This window comes from Topomyia yanbarensis, unplaced genomic scaffold (assembly GCF_030247195.1).
Source record: "Topomyia yanbarensis strain Yona2022 unplaced genomic scaffold, ASM3024719v1 HiC_scaffold_504, whole genome shotgun sequence".
NCBI lineage: Eukaryota > Metazoa > Arthropoda > Insecta > Diptera > Culicidae > Topomyia > Topomyia yanbarensis.
The window spans coordinates 1-24,179 of NW_026683719.1; the positions used below are offsets into that span (position 1 = coordinate 1).

The following is a 24,179-nucleotide window of genomic DNA, read 5'->3' on the forward strand; positions in this document are numbered from 1 at the left end:
TTCATTTTCAAAAGCAGAATTTTTGTTTTTAGAAAATTCAAGACAAATTTTATTTATTACATAGTAACAACCATGTTTACAGTAGTATGCTTATCATATTTTGAATAATCTATAAGTTAACTAAAAGGCAGTCTTCGGTTCACTGAAAAAATGGTATTGCTGGGTACTGAAAATGGATTTAACCTTTACAGAGCTCTGTCGATGAGATGGAACGGAGAAAGGAAAAGATTATGCTGCTTTCGCTGCAGCGACGGCAGCAGGCCGAGGAAGCCAAAGCACGCAAGGAAATTGATGCCATGCAGCGAAGAGAAAAGGAACGGGAAAAGGAGGAGGAACGTGCACGGAAAAAGGAAGAACAGTTTGCCCGGCGACAGGCTATCCTGGAGGCCCACAAACTCAAAAAGGCCATCGAAGAAGCAGAGAGAGAGGTGAGATATCCTAATTTCCGAAAAATATATACATATTACAAAATAATTATGCTTTTCCTAGGGTAAAACCATCGATCGGGAGCTGCTCATCAAACACCAGCAACATCAAGCACTGTTGCATCAGTCTCCAGCCGCACAAATGCACCAAACTTCCACACCAGCAGCCAAAATGCGACCACAGAAGCTCAACCGACCGAGGCCCAAAACGATACACGTCGAGACGGGTTCGATTGATCTGAGCGAAACTTCCAGCCTCAGTAGTCGAGGCAAAAAGGGGTCCAACTCCAATTTGACCGGTAAGTACTTGCATTTTTTCCATCACAATTTTCAAACCGCAGTGGTGCCTATGTCATTGCCAATCACACATTTAAACGTTCGACGGCCAACTGTAAAACCAAAGCAAGACAAAACAGTATCAGTTAATACCGTTTTAGTTGTTAGCCTAATTTGTTCTCAATTGATTTGAATCCTTTTTTGATTTCATGTGATTGTGCCATTTTGTTGTGCTTTTGTGTTTGTACCCTGCCACCACCCGCACCTTCTGTTTTTGCCGTGCTCAGGAATCGGCCTGCAAAGCTCAAACTCTATGCGTCGAGATTACTACAGAGGGTCACAGGATTCGTTAGCTATTAGAGGTAAAGTATACAAGCTTTGCAGTGCAAACCTTTGTAACGATTTACTGTTTCGTTGTTTATGATTCGTTTGGTTAATTCTAGTAGTTCTGAGTTTTTTTTTTTAAATTGGTAATTTGATGAGTAGCTCAGTCTTGCTTGAATTGTGCTACGTTTGTCCGTGTAATGTCTCTGCTATGATGTCTATCGTGTGTTTGTCCATTGTGTACTGATCGAACCATACCACAGTACTACGAAGGTAATGTTTGTCATTTGAAATGCTTGGTCTAACCCTTTTTGGTGGAGGATACATTATTGAAGTCAATTTTAACAATATTCATAACAATAAACCAATACAATACAAATAAAAAATAAAATTTTTGATAGTTGTGTCTCGAAGTAAGCAAACTTTAGTTAATTAAAACTGCCTCTATAATCGCCGATTTGTTCACCCACGTTTAACTTTAAATCAGGTTTAAGGTTGGACAGAGAATGCGCAAAAATCGAAAACGAAAAAAGCAGTTTTTTCCACACCTTGTGTTAGATCTTCATAAAAATCAATCAGCTTATGTAGGATGTTGATACAGTACTGCTGATTGATTTTTATGAAGATCTAACACGGTGTGGAAAAATACTGCTTTTTTCGTTTGCGATTTTTGCGCATTCTCTGTCCAACCTTAATGGTGTGTTAGAACTGGTTTAAGTGTTAAGTGTGTGTGTGTGTGTAGCAATTGGCCCTAACTCAGTAAGCTAATGCGAATGTAACATTTGAAAGCAAGAATGATAATTGTATTTGAATTGTAATTTGAATCAACAACTCAGGTTTAATTCACTTTTTTGGATGAACTTTGGGCTCAACTCACATTTGTTGAGGCCTAATTATTGGAGAAACGGAACAGTTTTCTTTTTAAGTTGGTTTATATTTTCTGGATATAATAATTAAAAGTGACGTGCGAGAACCAAGTTTGAATACGTTCCAGGTGAAACCACAACATGACAGTTTCCGGAAGTCAATAGTCACCGGGAGTACCAGTTCTTGCTTTTATGACAATGTACACAAGACAAAAGTATCTGTTTTTGTCGATTGCCTCGCGCTGGCTCGGGTAGATTCGGGTTGATGGTTGAAAATAAAGTGGCATTAGCATATACTTCAATTTGCGATGGCTGCCATTGGAACGGCGGTGTGTTTCCTTGGGAAATGCCGCTGTTGTTGTATCAGCCTCGAAACAATTTCTGAAAATAGCGTGTGTTGTTGGCCACCTTCTATACTCATCCATTACACATTTTACGTAGAATCCGTCTACAGGTGTAACAAGATCAACAAGTACATGTCATGGTTGCTGTCAATGCAGTTCTTTATGATATTCGTTGCTTTGTTGTACTCGCCGTACGAACGAATAAGTTTACCAGCCGCCAACCGCGTACTTTCTACACTTGAACGATATTTCCTGACCCGATTTTCTACGACGATCGCAATGCATGCCATCGCAGCATCGCTGTTTTTCTATCGAAGTTTGACTGGAATCACATTCTCGATAACAAAAATGTCGAATAAGCAGCGTAGACCTTGACACATGTCATGGCGTATATCATCGATAGATTCATCCCGAAGAAGGTAAACCCCAATGCGGTGCAACCGCCGTGGCGATCTGATGAGTTACGGCGACTCAAAGCAGTAACGTGAGCCGCATTGTGAAAATTTACAAAGTATCGCACCTTGTCACTCAGGAACCATTATGTGGCTTATCATCGAGTACAAAAAAGTAGCAAACGCTGCTACTCGCATCATAAACGTAATGCTCGACGAGAACTCAAATCGCATCCAAAGTCTTTTTGGAGGTATATCAACGAGCAACACAAAGAGTCTGGTCTTCCATCGACGATGACTCTGACTGGAGAAATGGGTACCGATAACAATGAAATCTTTCATCTCTTCTCCATCGCCAGTGTTTTGAATGCTGTAAATTTCTCTCATGAGCATTTTTCCGTCGCCGCAAGAAACGTCCCATCGCTTACACAGATTTTTGGTCAAATTGATGTGGATGATGCAATGATTACCCGAGCTGAAATCAACTCATAAACTGGGACCCGCCGGAATACCATCCGTTCTTTTGAAACATCATATCGATCGTTTGCTGTCTCCCCTTCGTCACCTTTTCCAACTGTCTTTACACCCTCATACTGAGAATACGCGCATATGTTTTCTGTATATAAAAAAGAAGAAAAAATGACATCGAAAAATGACTACCGTGGCAATACATCACTTTGCGCCGTTTCAAAGCTGTTGGAACTTATTGTCATCATCACGCACTACCTCGGAACCAACACCACAAGACCTGCCTCACTCTTTACCTGCGATCATGTACTTTGTCTTGGCTGAGTTGATGACTAAGCCTATCCTCGCTGCCTCCCTCTTAAAAGGCACGAAAGCCTCATCCACTGCTCTACGACTGATTCCAATTATATCAATATCATCAGTAAAACAAATGAAGTGTTCGCAATGGGGTCTACTGCTCTGAATCCGCGTTCTCCGGTTTTCGGCCATCGCACTTCCTGTATTGCTGCCACGTGCACGCCAACGTTACGCAGTTCGTGAGCCAGGAGCCCTACCCGTGCGGGTTCATGACGTTTCCAATCGTTATCCTTTATTCGTTGCAGGGTCTTTGGCCGTAAATCCAGTTCGTTTTTTGATCTACTCTTGCCTTTCGTGGTGTTTCGGTACCTACCCCGGTACTTTGCCGGGGTCGCGCTACCCACATCGCGCCGGTGGGGATGCCACCTTAGGTGTAGCTGGCGCGATGCAGCGTTTCTTATTCAGCCGCTGGATGTCAGTCAGACGCTGTTTGGCTTGCATCTTCTGGTGAACAGACACTCGGGTACGTATCTCCTCACTTCACTGATGTCAGAAGGACAACAGTGCCCAGGCTGCGCTACCAGCTAAGCACGCCACTCTCAGCTGGCGGTCATTTGTCATAGTTCGACCCGTGGAAGTAGGAACTTGTGGGGACTAGAGCTATATTGGACGCTCTTTTTGTTGTCAACTCGCCATTTGCCACCCATTTTATCATCATTGGGACTTAATAACAAAAGCCTGTTAATGTATAATAGAAATAAACAATAAAGATATTCCCACATTAAATCTCATACAAACTTTGAACGAGATGCGCAAACCCCGTAAATAACCAACCGCTCGTAAATTTTGTATAGGTATTAGGGACCACAAAATGAAATCAAAAAATGCTTTGCCCGCTAGTTCAATTCATTTTAAGGTTTCCTATACAACCACGAGCCACTCTAGTGTACACCTTATATAGTCTGTGTAAGAAACAGTGTCAGTTTTGCCTTTAAAAGGGAAGCTCCGAGAATCGAGACTGACAATAAACTCTGACATGACAAAATACATGGTAGCTGGTAGAAAGCGAGGCAGTTCAAACTGTGTTGCTTTTGAGCTGGAAATCATTGGGGTACGGTGCGTTGATGTTAGCCGGGAAAGACGTGTCACGGCTAGGACGAATAGGACTTTCTATATTTTACGTAGTCAGTTAAAATCCCGTAGCCAATAGATGCGCACAAATCTTGCTCTATATAAATCGCTGATACTCCCTGTTACTATGTACAGCCATGAGGCATGAACGTGGATGGAAGCAGACTATCGAGTGCTCGGTATGATTGGGAAAAGAATACAGCGTTCACTACTCGGTAGCACAGTAGAGCATGGAAAATGGCGTTGACATGAACCACGAGGTGGATCAGGTGAAACTATTTTATCAACAGTATCAATAAAGCTCCGAGCTGGTAATTTCGAAAGACGACAAATTCATACAATATGTCGTCTATGAAAAAAACCGAAGCAATCAAAATAAAAAACTAATCAGCGAGAATAAACCAAAAAGATCTGGAGTTCTAGGATGATCACTGATGGAGTCTCCTCTAGAAAATCGACAAAATGAAGTAATGCTAAAATACTAACTGCCAGCGCGCTCGCTTGAGTTCCACTGTTCCTTTCAGGATCACCTTCTCCAGGAAAAACTCCAAAACATCGTTTACGATAGTGAAAAGACATGCAGATGCGTGAATCCCTCGATGATAGCAGTCCTCTAATAATTTTTCGCTCTTCGTTATCAGTTAGGTGTCATCCCATGATGGAAGAGATGAAGAATACAATGCTTTGATGTGCGCTATTCCCCGACTCTGTCGTCGGCTGAAGTATATTCTGTAATAAGATGATGGTTATCTTAACCCAAGCGAAACGTTCAACACAATGAAATATACAGGTTGACCGTTTTAGCATTAACTAAATTATCAGAGGGGATTTTTAACTCCCGAAAAATGACAGATTAAACAATACTTAATTGTAATTTAAAATAAATAAAACAAATTTAATTGAAATATCTAAACCTTACCGTTGTTGTTACTGTTCGATCGTTATATTGTGTTACTGTGTAACATATTACTCGTAGTTAGTTTGGAAATTCACTCGGAACACACACATGCTTTAGTCATCGTAGATGTTACTATTCACCTAGCAGGGTTTTCGAGTAGAAAGTAATACTAACCAATACTTTTCATTTTCTTTTATCTTTTTTCCCATCACCTGTAATAACTGCACATGTTTATCGCGCGTGCTTGTAAAATCTCGCGTTCGGGTACAACAACAATTCACACCTAATACAAACCAATCACCATCGGTTCCACGCTACTCATGCATCAACCCTTCTAGAATCACCGGATGAATATCCTAGTAGCAGCTCAACACCGATAGGGCGAAGAGGCTCGTACAAAACTGGAAGAGGTTGGTGGCGGATATCAATACTGTCTAACCCTTGTCTGTTAACACTAACATACTAACTTTTTACCATTGACGAACCTATCTCTCTTTAGTTAGTAAGCAAATTTAAACTAATCGAACGTTATGCACGATACTTCTGTTTGTTTGGTTGCGTTAGTAAGTAGCTTCATATCGTAAATAATTTCTATCAGCGCACTCTCGCATGATCATTTTACTCATTATATACATTTTAAAAAGTCTGGAAGAGTGGTTTGACCCAATCTCAATTTTACTTTTAACAGTTTTGGTGCTTCTACCTTACTTTAGATTAGGGTTTCACGAGGAAATCTGTTGGATATGAGCACTTTTAATTTTTTTTCTAAACTCAAGGTTTCGTTTTCCTTTCCACTTTTAAGTAACGACACAGAAATAATATTTAATCGACAAACAACTACCTTCAGTTTCAAACGTTCGCTTCGATTTTGGTTGATTTATTTTGTACATCGAGAATAAGATATTGTTGTGTTTTCCCAAACGTATGTATTTCGGAACGAATCAATTATTAATAGACAGAATCAAACCAATGGAACACACACATTACCATAGTATAATTCGTTTTACAGAACCAGCGACGATCGAACGAGGTCGTACCTTATCACGTATCTCGCTAGCGAAAGGTGCCAATTTCCGGGGACGTAAATCCAACTCCCTGATGAATCTATGCGGTAAGGTTCCACCACACACAACACATACAACCCTGTTTTGTCCTACTTACCCTATCAAATTATATTTTCCCGTGGAACTGGGTATTTTTAAAAACAGTGTTATGGTGTTAGCTGTAAACACATGGATCTGAAGTATATTTAAGCACTGGTTGTGGGTGTGCTTTTAACGACACTGAAAGAAACTAGAGCACTACATAAACCATGCTTTTTCAGTTCGGAGCGGATTTTGGTTTACACTGCTTTTAAGTTTTATTTTTTTTTAAGTATAGCACCAATTATTTGCTGATTTCGCCAATTTGCAATAATTGAATCGTATTTCTTGTTGATTTTCTTGCTATCGTCACTAAAAACATTAGATTATAATAAATTAACTAAGTTAACACTATGTTACTGATTGGGAATCTACAATTATGGAAGTTGAAACATTTACGGGGAAATAATGTTCAAAGTTAGGATCTGTAAAAATCAAGTTGTAGTTGTAGATCAACTAGAAAAAGCAATCTCAAAAGCAATTATCACATCATTTTTTTCAGCTGGAATGTTAAGTTACAGATTATATGTTAAAGAAGCAATCAACAATGTTGAGTATCAATCATTCAGTATGTTTTGGAAATACCATCGATCATTAGACTATTAGCTTAGCTTAGGTATACTGCGTAACCGACCAATAATATCCGAAAGGCAAAATGCATCACATCGTCCGGGACATTATAAAGCACAATAGCAACGACACAATAGTGCATCAAGAGCCTTGAAAACGGATGTTCGTAGTTTTGGATATCATGATGCACGCGAACTGGGTCATAATGGTCTTCTTTTTTCCACCACCAAACCATTAAACTGTTAACTGATGTATAAAGCCAGTTGTCATTTTTGGTTCTATGCAGTTCGAATACGTTCCGAAATCATGAATTATTGCGAATCCCAAACCTTTCAGTTCGCTGAGGTGTCCGTCCACTACCAGAGACCACATAAGGGGTGAGAGTAATCCTCCTTGAGGATAGCTTCTAGTAGTTTTTATAGTTATGCTTTCACATTCTAGCAATATTATGTTTCAATCATCCTTTTGTCAGTATTCTCTTTGATTAGGAAGTATTCTAATAGGATTCCTTCAAAGTCGATGAAGAGCGATCTGTGCGTTCTGTTTTGCAATGCATTTCCAATCTTGTTAACAAAATTATGCAACGCTGTAATAGTTGATTTTCCAGGTTTAAAGGCACACTGATTATTGTTTAGTGATTACCTACGAAGAAATTCAAGCCTTCTGTTCGAGTTAATTACTTTTTTCGTACCTTTAAGTAGTAAAGATATAAAGCTGACTGGTCTGTCTTTTTTAGGCTGGTCTACGTCTCGTCTATCTGCCTTTGGTATTAACACCACCATGACTGCCCTCTAATATATAACGGCACGCACTCTAAGGCATAACTGCATCTAAAGAAAACGGACCAGAGCCTGATAAAAAAGTTCTCAGCACTTTTAGGATGGACGCTAGAAAACCCAAACCCGAGGATTTGTAGGGTTTGAAGGGTATCATTGTCCATCTGACCCGTTGAAGTTCGAAAATGACTTTTGACCCTTGTTTTCACCACCGCATTTTGCGACATTGAAACTCTTGAATGATCTTGTTTTTGCCCTCACTTATTGCCTGCCGGGGTGTTTTATTTGATCGACTATTGTGTTTGCCTCAGCAGCTCTGCATATAGTCACTGTGTGTTGATTGGACATGCCGCAGACTCTGCTTGCTCATATGACCTTGTTCTACACTTTTCTAAATTTTCTTCTTTCAACTCCTTGCTCTTTCTTGAGTATTATGGCTCTTAATATTGAGAAATATTTCACACCTTCCAGTTCCTTGCTAATTAAATATCGTCACGATATTTTTCGATGAGCCTTTTAGTTTCGATGCATTGGCGGGGTTCATGTCCTTGGGTACGAAAGTGACCCTGTCGGCTTCGTTCTACTCCAGTACAACATTTGAATAGTGTCACGAAGCTAGATCCGGCCAGAAAATCGTAGGGCCGTCGTTTTGCTTCAACAGAGGAAGCTGACGCCTCTGTAGACACTCCTTGAGGTTTATCTCCCCGTTTGCAGTCCCGGTAGTAATGAACGGCGCACTTCCTTTGCCACATTAACAGATCGCTTGCTAAATCATGTATTTATTGGAAAACTTTGAAAGTTTCTGCATCCTCACTTCTTCCGGAACATCAAACTCGTGCTGAACGATGAAGAACAGTAGCCCGGAAGCTGCCGGAAGTCCGCCTTGACGTAAGTCTCATCATCCACGATGAGACTGTGAGGCTTCGTCAGCAGACAGATTCAACTTTTTGGCCACACTGAAGTATTGGGATTTCGCTTAAATGCTTGTACTACAAAATTGTGATGCGAATCACTTATAGAACATTCTGACTGCATTTCTTCTTCCGTTCGATGCTGTGAGTTCGGTAGTAACGTTTAATCACACGACTCACCGTTGACTGCACGATTCCGAGTTGTTTTCCGAAGTCCCGATGAGAGAGTTGAGGGATTTTTCAATTGCTTGCGCAAAATCAATTCGCGACGTTACTTTTCGGGTGACGCCATTTTTTCCAATTTTCGAAAAACTGACGGCTATAAAATAGAGTGTAATCAATACACTCTAAGCTACGTCTACCAAAATTTTAAAGAGAAAATACCTATATTATTTTCTACAGCGTTTTTTCCGTGATGCAGTTTGATGTGGGAGACTTTTTAGTTGATCCTTTATCACTGCATTTTTGACATATTTTATTCTACATAGACTTCAATTTGCTACGTATTCTATTAATACTCTTGTTCCATCGTGCGGCCATTGCTTCCATAATTCATTTAGTTGATATTTCACTCTAATCGTGCAGTTTTTGTTACCTGATTGTTTTTTGCAGACTTCCCATGAACATCGACGAGTTTGTACCTGTGTAGAAAATTTCGTGCACGTGTTCAACCTTAAACATGCTTCGTTTCGATGTACAGGTTCATCTCAAACATCCGTGTACGTACATCTGGTGCGCACACGAGAACGATTCGCACAAGGCAAAAAGAGTCAACGCTAGTGATGATGAGAGTGAGAAGGAGAAAACTGGTGGCACGAACCTGTGTGTTCGCCTAGTGTATGCACACCGTGTACGTACATGTGGTACGGTTGTGCAGACGAACATGTGCACGTGTTTTGGTACGAAATAGCGTGTTCGAGTTCGTACACAAAATGTGTCTTCAATATGAGCACAGAACCAGAGCGAACATTGTGTACAAGCATCATTTGGGAAGACTGGTTTTGTGTAGTCTTTGACATTGACCTAGGATTAGGGTTGTGGTACCGGTACCGAAAATCCGGGGAATACCGACTTTTATTATTACCCTAGTTTTTCAGCATACATAGGAGCCAGCAGGGTGGCATTAGAAGATTATCGAATGTAACTCCCATCGTACGTAGCTGGATATTTTAACCATTTATTCCAGAACAATTACAACGATATTTTAGCAAATTTATGTACTTAGAACTAGCATGAATAAAATAACAATTGATTAGTTTTTTGAGATCTTCCATATTTGGATTAATTCCTATTGTTCGCCGTATGCCGACATAATAAGTTTGTGGTCCACGTTATGTCTGTATTCATTTTGTTCTTAAATATTCATCTATAAATAAAGAACGCCTACTTAGCATTAAACGCAGCGATCTAAGCTGAGTTTGTAAGCTACGTTGTGTGAATGTGATTTGCATTCAAATTCAGGTATTACACGAATTGTCCTGAATTCTCGCAACACAAATTGTTGGAAATACATGGAGAAAAGTTCTTCAAATAATGGATTTCATTTCTCTGTATTTCTACGTGAGTCCATTAAAGATTTCATCGTCATCCATAGATACGAAAATATTGGCTCAAACGTTGTTGTATTCGATGTTGTGTTGCACGATGGTCTGAACAATTATGCTTCCAGTCACGACTAAAATTCTGAATGTTATCATCGGTACCACATCACGGCCATGATGTGGCCACTTCTGTGAGGATAAGCTTCGTGTTTCACCTTTAGTAACACTTATCACATATTTGGTCGAATAGGAATTTGTTTAAAGTCATCCGCAATTGTAATTCTCGTAGTAGAGATATTTTTCACTTATGTGGCTTTCTCGTTTCATAGCCCAGCTGGGATACTCAAGGCCGTAGCGGTGTCTTGGGGTGCCCTTGGTGGAGTCCCAGTTTTACACTTCTGTAAAGTTTAAAGAATTTCGCATAGACATGTGAATAGAACAAAACTTGTATAAAACTGACATAAACTGGATGAGCAGGTATTTGTAATTAGGAGTAAAAGTAATGATACAATGCAGTTTGCAGTTTCCTCATTCATAGGTAATCACATAAGAAACTTTGCTGACCAGACAAGACAGCTGAGTTGAGAATCGAGCCCAGGTCGATTATGTTACAGGCAATAAGTCTTTTATGAAAGAATGTCGCGTCTGCGTGTCGGCTTACAACAATGAGATCGATGGTGTGGTCACCGATTCGTGTTTGTCATCCTTTCATTTACTGAAGCACGAAAATGGCTAGTTGAAGCACCCTTTGCTTGATTGAGCGAAGATTTGGAATGGCAATCGCACTAGACGGGACAAAACTGTGTGACCCTGTCTTTTTCAGCGGGACTACTTTGTGCTTAATTACGTCATCTTCGGGAAGGATCGTCTGACTGTTCGGTTGTTAATACCACGCGTCATGCATTGCCGCATTGCACTAATACAAGAAAATGTGCCATTTTAGCAATAGGGATCAGTTTGATGATTGAGAACCATGGGCATCCCCATGGTCATGGGGAGAGTCCATATGATGTATTACCATGTGTACAAATAGAGCCCAACGAATCTATAGCATTCCCTTCAAAACGCTATGAAAACTCCTGCAGAAATACTAGAAACAGCTACGCAATTCACCATCAAAAATTTGTATGCTCTCCTGTCTTAGAAAGAGAGTGAATCTGATGATTCCCATGTGAAGACATATTTTGTTGCCCCTCAGAACAATAGGCAGATGAGATTAAATTTTTCTCTTGAAAGGCCATCAAATATAACAGCTTGAGCAATCTCCGACACGGGACTGATTGGGCCTAGGTTGGGCACCGACATTTTTATGATATTGCGGAGCTCCTCCCGGCATCGAGGAGAGTCTTCACTGTACAGCATGTGGTTGTTTTCTCGATGATAATTGACCTGCGTTAAGCCAAACCGAACTGAGCGCCATAATTTGTCGTCGAATTTTTTATATAAAAGATCATTTTCGATAATTTGCCATCATAAAAAATTCAAAGATATTTATTTGCTTTCGATTGCTATTTGAGATCTTAAAAATGAATTGATGTTGGTGTTTCTAGTGCTACATTGGATGCGCTAGCGATTTCTTGACAGGTACCCCAAAATGGCGCTTGGTCCTCTTTGGTTTAACACAGGCCATTTGTTTTAGCTTACTCCACGATCCTTGCTACAGCTTTATGGGTACCCTGCTTTACCGCCCAACTTGTGTTTCTATGAAACTGAGAGAAGGAGCGCGATAATGTTTGCAACAACTTTTGCTATTTTCTAGCACCTTTGGGGTAGTTTTGCATCTTTGGGTTACACATTGTTCTCCAGTTCAATTCTCGAAGAATAATTAAGTGTGTACCTGGTCCATGGTACACTTATCCTGACTTAGTTTATGATTTATACTCACTTATTTTGTAAAGTAAATCATGATTTCAGCCCCCTCTCAGCCAAGGGCGACAATTTGGCGGTGGCCAACCCAGCCAACCGCACGCTATGGGCCTGACGATTCTGTACTGTTTGTACAATGGATAAGCAACAAAGCAGTAGGAATTTATTGCTTGCTTTATTGATAGCTATAACAGCTACTCTGGACAATGCACTTGCGTGCTTTGTACACGGATGTGTAAACCGAACTTGTTCACATGTTTAAAGCGTTTCGAAGTTCATTTCGGAAGTAAAAACCTCTTTTCAGATGGGTCGAAGAGGAGAATGTCGAGATACAGCGGATGGATTGATTAACCACAAAGGATTTCTCCTGTATCTCACACAATGGTGCAAATTTTAATTTTCAAATGCCAACTTTCAGCTCACTCAAACCATGATTCAAATTCAAAGCCTCCGTTAATCATTCACTTTCAAGTTGGTGGGATTTTCATAACCAAACCGTACGTCTTCATTTCAAATTGATGCTTTTTCATTCACCAACCAAAGTTGTCATCTGCTCTGTAGAGGCCAGTTTAGGTTAAATCTTGACATGATTAGCGTGTTTAAGCTTACATGAACAGTAAGAAGTATGTTCAGAGTAGTTTTGCTTGAAACACCTAGTCAATATCCCAGTAGAGAGATATTCACAGAGTCAATTAAATCGAAAATGAATAGAAAATGATTGAGCAGCTCGGCTGTTTGAATGAATGATACAAACAAAAAACTGCGAATTGAACAAAGTAGGGCATGATCTGAGATTTACTCTTCTTTCAAGTTCAAAACCTGGTGGAAATTTGCAGCTCTGATCTCACAGAGAAGTGGATGCCATGGCTTTGGGTACGGCACCAATACATTTTTCAACTCCTTGAGGATGCTTTATATGAATATAGCCATTATGACCGAACCTTTTTTTAAACCTGATTTTAAATTGAAGAGTAACCCCTTCATCGATTCAATCGAATGGTTAGGCTCGGCGAAGGAGTCGCAAAATCAAGCATCACGTTTTGCCTTCTTTTGAAATTAAGGTGTTCGGGAGTTAGGGTATTAATGTTTGCAACGGCTCTTGGTATCATTTTTTGGTTACAGCGCATTCGCAATGTACTGGCGAGCAAGCAAAAACTTACAAAAAATCGGGCGAAATTCTTCGTAATCGGTGATTTTAACGCTAAACACTGATCCTGGAATAAAGCTCAAAGCAATTCCAACGGTAAACTATTTTTTAATGATTGCTCAGCTTAATTCAGTTTTGTTTCCAAATGGGCCAATTCGTCTGTAAGAAATCCATCAACACTTGATTTGATTTTGACAGATCAAAATTACATTTGTAGCGAAACATATTTATTATTTTCAGAATTACACAAACGATGATGTTGCTCATTGGTGTGAATTTTTAATGTTACTGCGGTCGTGAAACATCATTCCAAATAGAAACGATAGTCAGTCTCCACTTTAAGATATCAAAGCCGCAAAAATGATGAATAACAATCTCTTGTTACAATTTGAATGCTAGATGTTTTACTTTGACTCTATAAGAAAGTTAGTTTCATTGCGGATACTTGTACATATTATTATCTAACACCATTCAGATCAAAGTAATAATGCAGTGCACAGCTAGATCCACTTTGAGTTCATTTTAGAAACGGTAGAAACGTGTTAATTCTCACAATAATTATACAACCAACACTATATTCTATCAGTCTACACTGCACAAGATCGAAATTCAAAACTCACGTCAACTATCACAACTCTTAGAAATCAGTTTCCTGCAGTAGTCCAGTAGAAAATGTTGTGTGTATCATGTGCTTCCATTACCAATCCAGCTTCGGAATACGTCCGCAAGGAGGTTATTCGGCCAGACCGCAACTTTGATTATGGCTGTAGGAAATCAGTCTACCGAATGAGTCTACCTGCAAGGGTTGCGTCCGAGCAATCTCACTACTCGCTCTGGTATTGTTTGCGATGTCAAGCCGCCAATCAGCGACAACATTTCAATCGTAATTCAGTCAGTAGTACTCGTTCAGTGGGAGTACAAACAAGCGATCCTAACATCAGCCGAAGAAGTAGCGGCACATTTGTTAGTTGTTTTGGTGCTTATGCGCCGAGGTATGATAAGAACCATCAATCCACTCTGGAAGCGTTCACCAATTCCTTCGAGTATTTGATGATCGGTAATTGTTTAGCCAATCGGCGAGAAAGAATTGAAAGAACTATCGCTAAAGACATGAAATATAGCCAGGAAAGAAAACCTCGTTTTGGGAGATGTACTAACAATAACGGTATGACTAGATTCAGGCCAGCATGTGAAATACAATGAACGGGGTTGTTTGGTAATAAGACAATTTTGTCTATAATAATTGTAGATCTCGCACGCGTTTTTTTTTAAATGAATTATTTGGATAATAAAATGCTGCGATCCACACTAACACTTAATTTGGACATATTAATTTTTATGCAGGGTGTACTGAATCTGCGGTTTTCGCAAACAAATTACGTATTTATTCAAATCACTTCAATGGCATTTGCATATGCAAATTCCTCGATCCATCTCTAGAACTGAGGGCCTTAAAAAGTCTTATTAACTAATTGTAACTCTTTTGGTGACGGCATCAATGTTTTAATCGTTTTCTTGAATTTGGTTTCACATTTATGTTTTAGTGTAATAGTTTCGTTAACATACCAACTCATTCATCAGTGGTTTCAATAACTAGCTTGTTTTGTTCTAATTGTTTTATGTTTGTGTTATTTTTCTGTTTGTTATTACATCATTCTTACTTTAGGTTGAGGGTAACCTGTACAAAAGTTAACTAATTGGATTGTGATGAAATCTCTTAACTGTTTCCACTTACAAAATCCCTAACTGTGAATGATATATCTACCTAACCGTTTGAACTCCCGTCAAAAACCAATAAACGTTCGTTGTATTGCCCAATTGCCAAACATTAGCTCGTTATTAAATCATTCCTTTTTATCTCATTTCTTCTCTCTCTCCACCATCACCCTTTTGCCGATTGACGCGTTTTTCGCGCACGTATTTTGCCCGCTGCTGTGCCTGTTAACTGTACATCTGGCGTTGTACGAATACAAAATAAAAATCTGTACTGAACCAACCGATACCCTCAAATTTCCCAACTAACCGCCCGATTGTCACGTAACGTAACGTAACTGTAACGACAATTAATACCAGATTCCGACTCCGGCCTGGGACGTGCGACGCCCCCGAGACGCGCTCCGTCGCCAGGCATGGGACCCTCGAGTCGGCACCTACCGTCTCCCTCTGGTCCCGGTTCGTTGCCACCCGGACTGATAACCAAACGTCGGGGTTTCGATGATGGATCCAGCGACATTTCCTCCACCGCCAGTTCAATGATGGACTACAACGGTTTGTATCGCTCGTTGCCTAATGCGTATATATTTTTAATAGCTTGTCAATCTTTTTGTATCTAGATATGAAAACGACAGTTCGCGTATGTCAGTACACTATGGTTAACCGAGCTCCTTTCCATTACTTTCCGTAGGTCCAAAGATTTATAAACAACCTGCCACTAAGTCGAACCGAGGTATCATCTTGAATGCCGTCGAATACTGTGTCTTCCCGGGGGCGGTGAATCGTGAGGCGAAACAAAAAGTGCTGGAAAAGATAGCCCGATCCGAGGCGAAACACTTCCTGGTGCTGTTTCGCGATGCGGGCTGTCAGTTTCGTGCACTGTATGGTTACTGGCCGGAAAATGAGCAAATCATCAAACTGTACGGCACCGGGCCGAGCCAGGTGGACGATGTGATGTTCGATAAGTTTTTCAAGTGAGTATTAATAAAATCCAATAAATTATTCATGAATGAGTGAACATTTCCAATTAACTTTTTTACTTTATTTTTATTTACGTGACTTTAAAAAATTTCCGATTAACCAATATGGTGATTAGGAAATATATTCAATTATTTATTGTAAATTGTACATATCTACAACATTTTCCATGGCAATTATAGTTGGAAATGGGGAAGAGATCGAAGCTATGTCTGCATTGCCTTGAGATGAACTTGTACATCATCTGTTAGAAAATCATACAATATCGGAGTTAACCTTCCGACAGACGCAATATAGGGGAAGATGGGGTAAAACGCACCCCGGGGCAAAATGCACCCCTTGTTTATATTGAAAACTGCTGAAATTTTCTAAAAAGGGGTAACACCAGTCGGAAGTCCGTCATAGTTAACTTACACTGTCAAAGTTTGATAACCGTTCATCAATAGCAACTCCAGCAATAAACTAAAAACAATAACGTGATCTTCTCATGTAATTATTGGGGCTTGTGCAACAAGGATTTTCAGCTCTTATATATGCTATTTTATTATTATATCAGTGCATTCCGGTTCTATTTATACCGTTGTTCATTATTCTGTCGCACTATAAATGAAAAATTCACTAAATAGTTCACTTTTTGCTAAATTTATATCTCTGCTCCATCGGGGGCAAAATGCACTCTTTTTTTATTTTGCGGATTTTTTAATCGAAAACAGAAAAATCGTTCTGAAAACATGCTAATTGCATAACCTAAGTCTATTTAATGGCACACTTTTGTGAAATCCCGTCAGAAAACAAAACTACTTGCTTGTTCACGAGCATTATGCCCCGCTGTTGCGGTGCATGCTACCCCGTTGTTGTAGTGCGTTATACCCCGTTGTTGTGGTGCATTTTGCCCCCGCACAGGTGCGTTTTGCCTCGCTTATTTTTAAAAAGGTAATTTTCAATGATTTTGAAAAATTCAATATTTTTCATGTTTTTGAATACTTGGCAAAGCGTTATGATTGCAATTACAGAGGAATATGTTGGCTAGACGATATCATTAATTAAATTCTCCCAATTGATGTTCTATAGCTGAGTTATGATCATATTTCCTTAGGGGGTGCGTTTTATCCCATCTTCCCCTACACCGATTGCGCGCCACTCAGAAAATTAAACGATGGCGTCTTTCAGTTCAAAAGTTAACCAATTTTCTTTAAAGATAACATTGCCAAAAAATGGCACTCTCTACACACACAAACATTTTATAACCTGTAAAATCGCTAGTATGGGTAGTTTTAACTTCAATGAATTAAGTACATCACAACGCTATTTTGAGCCACTGTGGAATGGGGTAAGGGGAGGCGTCTGAAGGGGGTATGAGGGATGTGTTTGTGATCAGTGGCCTAGCTACGTCCCAGTTAAAATCTACAAAACCCATCCTAGTATAAAAAACCGGCAGGTTAACGATTTGCAGAGTGATTATATAACCTTTCTATATGAGAAAAGCAAAAAATGTACCAAAGTCAATTTTCGTAATTTTTTTTCGTTTTCGAGATTACATCAAATCGACGTTTCAAGCATTTTAAAGACATTTGGCACCAAAACTACAAATTCGATTTTTAAATTTTTCTTCACTGCTCCCCTCTGTGAACATTTTGCAGTTTCTGCAAATATAGACTCCAGAACCGTCGTAGGTGGTCAATATGGTCAAAACAACTTTGGTTCGTCATTAGTACTCTAGACTGGCAAATCCAAGTAATTTTACCCCCATCTCAGTATGTTTTGCATCATTTTGATATCATATCATATCATTTTAGTCGCACTCTTCAATCCATAACTCCAGAACCAGAATTTCGATGGACACAACATTTAATAGCAGTAGATGGAAAAGTTGTACCATTCATTTGAGACTAACTTTGTGCAAATTGGTCCAGTCGTCTCTGAGAAAAATATGTTAATTTTTGTACACATACATACAGGGACAGCAGGAAGAGTTTAGTGGCCTTACGACCCCCCTCCTCTGGACCTACTGTTAATTAAGGATAGGATATGGTGGGGTTCGGGCAGCATTGGCTTTGCTAAACCTCTGAAAAAAGCCGTAACTCCATTAACGACTTCGACGAAGCGAGTCTGTGCCGCTTCTGCTAAGATCCTATCAATACGGGCGAAGTGGGCTACTGATACTGGCTGCCCTCCTTCCTGTTAAAACTTTGGTAGGTCTCCAAGTACGTTCGAAGCCCGTCACCTTAGCAGATAGAAGTAGGCTCAGTAGAACGTCCCGGACTAGCGCTGATCCGTCCCTGAACGCACGGGATACTGAAGGACCGCTTCACCCCTCGCATGCGACCTCATTGCTTACAAAGGTACAAAGGGATCATATAGAGGCGACTACTTGCTACGGGCGTAGATAACGGCTTGGAGTTGGGACAAAAAAAGCACGGAAAAAGTCTAAAACAAAAATATACAAAATATAACGGAACAAGTGTAGTGAATCCGTTCGCCAAAGGTGGACTAGAGAGGTTGCAAACCCAGCCAAACGACCAAGTGAAACAGACACAACAGCGGCAGCAGCGAGAGCCATAGGCCATACCGAGCACAAACGGCGATGAACCCATGGGACGCCAAGGAAAGCTAGCGTTTCAGGTACGCATGCCGAAATCAAATTAATATTTGGATAATTCCAAGAAGACCAACAGTCTGGGTGGACTGAAGTAATGAAGCTGAGGCAAAAAATCGAGAGCTCTACGAATTCGTGAAAAACAAGGGTCACGTGCGTGGGTATATCAGGGGTCTCGTGATTAGCATCAAATCTTCCCGTAGCATCCGCTGAATGCGAACGGAATTACTAGAGAGAGCTGAAAAACCGAAAAGGCACTTAAAACCACGGAGGTAGTGAAAGTAGCAGCCTATGAGACGCCGAAGAGTGACCGGGGTTTTCTCGTTCCGTGAAAAGATTAAGGGAAACACCAAGAGAGCAAGATGAACTGAGGAAGACCAAGCAGGTCGGTGAAGGACAGCGAAAAAGCCAACAAATGGAAAGTGGATGGCAAACCGTAGAAAAGAGGAAAAAACAGAAAGAAAAGGATGAAAAGAAGAAAAAGAAGATTGCGTCAGGGTAGAAGGGAGACGCTCTAGTCGTCGAAGCAAACGACGGCGTGACGTGCGCTGCGATTCTCAAAAGGGTGAGAGAGGATCGTTAGCTAAACTAAAGGATCGTAAGCTAAACTAAACAAACGGAGAGGTGTTTCAGGTGCTTGGATCTCGGACATCAGATAAGAGTCGGATAGATAGATCTGTGCAGAAAATTGGGGATAAAGGACATATTGCTAGAGATTGCCCAAAGCAACCGAAGTGCATGCTCTACTGTCCGAAGGAGGGCGGAAAGGACCACATGACGGGGGGCTTCTTATGTCCAGAGTACAAAAAGATGAAGGCGGGCCAAGGTTGGTGGAGATAAGCCAGTTTAATCTCAATCATTGCGACATTACACAGAAACTGTGGTCAACAATAGAAACGAAATACGACGTTGCAATTATTGCAGAGCCGTATCGAGTTCCTCCCCAAGGCAGTAACTGGGTGGTGGATTGTGCAGAGATGGCGGCAATCCAAGTGATGGGCGATTTTCTGTCTGACAGGTGGTGGATAGCACACACGAAGGCTTCGTGTATTCGTATGTAACTGTCATGCTCCCCCACGGTGAACATAGATCAGTAAAATCGAATGCTGGACGAAATAACCGACTCGTTATTTAGACGAACGCCGGTTGTTGACGGAGAATATTTTAACCTTTGGTGGAATGGGGAGAAATGGAGTAGCAGGCTGATCAACGCGAGAGATTACACGCTGTTGGAAGCCCTGGCGATGTAATTGCACTGTGTTGTGAAACGTGAGGACTGGCGAGCGGAAAAGGAAAATAACACACTTCGACAAGGATCTTTTTGTGGAAGCACTCGTTGCAACTCTGAATGCCGATGAGCTGACGAAAACATTGGCGAGGGCGCGTGGGGTAATAATAGAGCTGGGAAACTATCGGCACCCGGCAGTTTTGATGGAACGAAAGACTCAACATTCTCCGTGTTGCCTGCCTAAAATCCAGAAGACGAGATCAGCCAGAGAAGAGTGTAAAGTGACATTCCAGGCAGCTAGAGTCGCTTTTAAATGCAAGATAGTGCTTAGTACAATGCTACAATGAGCTGTGCAGAGAAGTAGACGCCAAACTCTGGAGCAACGCTTACCGTATCGTTATGGCCAAGAACAAGAGTCCAACGACACGAGTTGAAATGTGCGCTGACAAACTGTAAATCGCGGAGGTTCTTTTCCTGGAGCACGACCCAATGATGTAGACGGTGAAAATGCTTGTAACAATCGAATGACGAGCTCCTTATAGTTGCAAGAAGACTGGAAGCGAAGAGGATCCCCAACGCGTGTTCAGGAAAGTTCTTCAGAAATGCCTGGGCGAAGACTACTTCCCGGATAGAAGGAAGATTCAGAAGCTTGTGTTGGTGCCAAAACCAGGGAAGCCATCAGAAGATCCAGCATAGTATCGGCCTTTATGCCTCCTGGATACTCTTGGTAAATTTCTGGAAAGAGTCATCTTCAACAGGTTGACGAACTACGCTGAAAGTGACACGGAATAGCGCAGAGGCAGTTCGGATTCCGGTAAAGGAATCGACGGTGGACGCCATCGCACAGTCATCGCGAGCGCAGAGAAAACTTCCAAGCAAAGGAGAAGGGATAATCGATACTGCGCCGTTGTAACGATCGACGTGAAGAACGCGTTAGCCAGCGCCAGCGTCGTAGGACTGCACAAGATGCGGGTCCCGATTCATTTTTGCAATGTTGTGAAAAGTCACTTACAGAGCCGAGTATTGGTCTACGAGACGAACATGGGGTAGAGGTCGATTAGGGTCAAGACGGGAGTACCTCAAGGTTCCGTATACGGTCGAACGCTTTGGAACATTAATGTACAACGGAGTGTAAATACTGGAATTGCCAAGGGGAATCGAGAGCGCCGTTTTTACAGATGACCTTATCCTGACGATATCCGACGAGACCTTCGAGAAAAGGTGAGATATTGTCGGATGAGACAATAGGCATCGAGGAAGCCTCGCTACCAGCGAAGGAATACACGAAATACAAGGATACTACTCAGAGCGGACTTGTTGGTTAAGTGGCAGCAAGTGTGGGACAACGTGGAGAAAGGAAGGTGGAACTACCGATTCATCCCAAATGTGTCGGTGTGGGTGTATGGAGAGATGAAATTCCATTAGACGCAATTTTTGTCCAGGCACGGATGCTTACCGAAGTACTTGCTTTGTTTTGCCCCTTTGCCCGGCGTGTGTGAACGCGAAAGATACGCCGGAATACGTGGTTTTCGAATGCCCTAGGTTCGAAGAACATGCACAGCGTCGACAATATCGTCGAAGAAATTGGATGAACATAGTGGACATATCTGGGATGCGGTGAACAGAATACTGGCGAGTATACTTTCCGACGAGCTGCAGAGGAAATGGCGAAGGGACCAACAAAGCAGCGCCACTGACTAGGAAGCAGTCGTGAACCAACAAATCGGGTTCAGATAAAATACCGCCGCAGGGAAATAGTCGAAGTAGACTAGTTCCACCGCAGAGGGTCGTTGTGGTGCCAGCTAACCGGAATCGCTGGATAGAGTTCCACCCGCAATCGCTCGACTGGCCCGTTGATCGGGACGGAGCGGGGAGATGAATAGGTTACGAAAACAAGCATCGATATCGGGATAAATCCACCACCAAGAAATTCACAGTGCTTAGATTCTAATTGGCTTGGGAGCTAATTGATTGGTTCTCGGAATAGACATCGGTACCGAGAGAAACCGGCGGATAATATCCAAGTAGGTTTTGATAAAGTTGATAGATAAATGGCTCAAGAAAGTGGGTATCGGTGTTGGGAGAAATTCCTCCGTCGGGGAACTCTCAGTCGGAGTAGAGTGAGTTCATCACGGGAGACTATCCGAGTAGATCGTGATCAGGCTGGGAGCAGAATGACTCACGAAAATGGGAACTAAATGTCTCGGGAATTCATCAGCTAAGCGGCTCACTGAGACGAGAACTAAATTGCGACGTAATTAGGTGGAAGCGAAAAGCAAGAGAAGAGTCGAGAGCTAGATGGCTCAAAGATCTAGCCATTTTATGGATCAAGCGAGATAGCTAACAGCGGAAAACTCGTGAGCAAATGAAAGAGGTGCGGCGAAAGAACATCATATTCCATTATGTATGGGTGCAAAGTGTACTAAGAATGTAACAGACATTTCCACAATTATATTGAATATAACCAGCTATGGAATCATAGTTTGGAGAAATGAGAAAGTCATAATTGCACCGCTAGGTGAATTAAACAGTTTTTTTTAACTAAGGCTTAGCGATCTGAAATTATTTTAAAGCTACATTCATAGATACTTTTCTTAAGACTAGAAGCGCAGTTAGAAAAATTTAACAAGAAAAATTATTCAATAGAATTTTGTAAAAATTGTTGGCAACAGTTTTGTTAATTTACATTCCAATCGGATATGCATTTATAATTTTCATTTCCTAATGTCGGTCCATACGGGTACAAAGGCGATGGTAAAAACGATCGCATGGTAGGGCTCTGTTGCGTATCGGTACCACACCGAGTTACTAGAGGCAAAGTATTTTTTTTTCTTTACTTGTTATTATTAACCCTGTAGGTATATATCGAGACCTTGCGTTAAATTTTCTATATAATTTTAAATGTGTTTTAAATTTATTTTATATTTGTAAAATCTCATGTGGGAAAAGCCCCCGAAACTGCATTCTCGAATTTTTCTTTACAACTACCGTTTCTGTTCCCTCCTCACCAGATACAACTCCGGCGGCAAATGCTTCGCACAAGTGCACACCAAGCACCTGACTGTGACGATCGACGCTTTCACGATACACAACTCACTGTGGCAAGGTAAGAAGGCGAATCTGCCGAGCAAAAAGGATATGGCGCTAGTGATTTGAGGCGGCAACCGGTGACGATAGTCAGCGCCAACTGCGAATGGTGGTAACGATAACAGTTATAACAGTGCGTGAAACTAACCGCTAACTCCTCGTCTACTCCTCCTCTCCTGCGTTGCCGGCAAGGTAGGTGGATTCAATGTGTTCCTTCGGGGAACCACCTCGCGCACAGGATAAGCCGAAATGTTTTGGATTTGGACTGTAGTTACGCAATACAACTACGATTGATCGTTACGATTATGTACACTGTGTCAAAGCTAACAAGTTGCTAGCAACAACCATCAGGAAAGGGATAGTATTTTCGCTTAGTGTTGTTTTGTCGCGTTTTATTTGAGAACAACTAAAACGAATTGAGTAGATATTGTAGGTCCTGCACAAACCCAGGAGCAACAAGTAAAACCGGAAAGTAAGAATAAAATGCTCGCTTTGCAATATGCGATTTGATATTTCACGCTGGCGGCAACAGGATTAAATGCCCTTTGAAAGTCTTGTCTATATTTATTTAACACAAATTGTTACGACCCCAATCGCGTATCTTACCGCGTATTTTTCACATTGATTAAACACATGTTTATTTGTAAAAAAAATAGTTTCTTTCGAATCCCTTCGAATGTAGTACCAAACTCCAAACAATTTATGCATGCTTATTCAGAAATCCGATAGACAACTGTAAATAGTTATAAATATAAATTAGTTAGTGCTCTCTTCCTTGAGTTTATACAGTGAAAATCTAGGTCAAGCCTATTAAAAACACACTTCTAAAAATTTTATAAAATATTGACAGAATAAAAGAACCATTTGATCGTTATCCGTTGCAAACAGGACGGGAAATATATGTTTCCAGGTCTTCAACAACATTTTCCGGTTTTAGAATAAATAATGCCTTGAACTTATCCCCTCCTGATTCTGGTCCAGGTTGTTTGTCCTTTTCCTCCAAAAGATACCCATCGGAAGCCAACTAATTATTACCTTAACACAGTACTGAAAAATAATGAATAAAACTAACTAGTAAAATGAAATAGTGATAGAGTTAAGAATTAATTTATTTAACCCCTATTCATTCTTAAACGTGTATTTTATTTTTCTGTTGTACTCGTTTACACTATTGAATATTTGTGGTCCGCGTCTAGCCCCTCA

General features: G+C 40.9%; 1 protein-coding gene across 1 annotated transcript; it reads left to right on the forward strand.

Moving 5' to 3' along the window:
- The first annotated feature begins 196 nt into the window (after positions 1 to 196).
- Positions 197 to 23,946, forward strand: LOC131695739 (patronin-like). The gene is made up of 8 exons (XM_058984255.1): positions 197 to 428; positions 490 to 724; positions 989 to 1,063; positions 5,760 to 5,831; positions 6,431 to 6,532; positions 15,448 to 15,642; positions 15,779 to 16,061; positions 22,901 to 23,946. Exons 1-8 carry the CDS (start codon positions 207 to 209, stop codon positions 23,043 to 23,045), a joined length of 1,329 nt encoding a protein of 442 aa, XP_058840238.1. The 5' UTR covers positions 197 to 206; the 3' UTR covers positions 23,046 to 23,946.
- Positions 23,947 to 24,179: the final 233 nt, after the last annotated feature.

Bases quoted from the DNA above. Each gene is read 5' to 3' on its own strand.
- LOC131695739 (XM_058984255.1), top strand. From the start codon at position 207: ATGGAACGGAGAAAGGAAAAGATTATGCTGCTTTCGCTGCAGCGACGG. The intron at 5,832-6,430 runs GTTGGTGGCGGA...TTCGTTTTACAG, and splicing joins CTCGTACAAAACTGGAAGAG to AACCAGCGACGATCGAACGA. The intron at 15,643-15,778 runs GTTTGTATCGCT...TACTTTCCGTAG, and splicing joins TTCAATGATGGACTACAACG to GTCCAAAGATTTATAAACAA.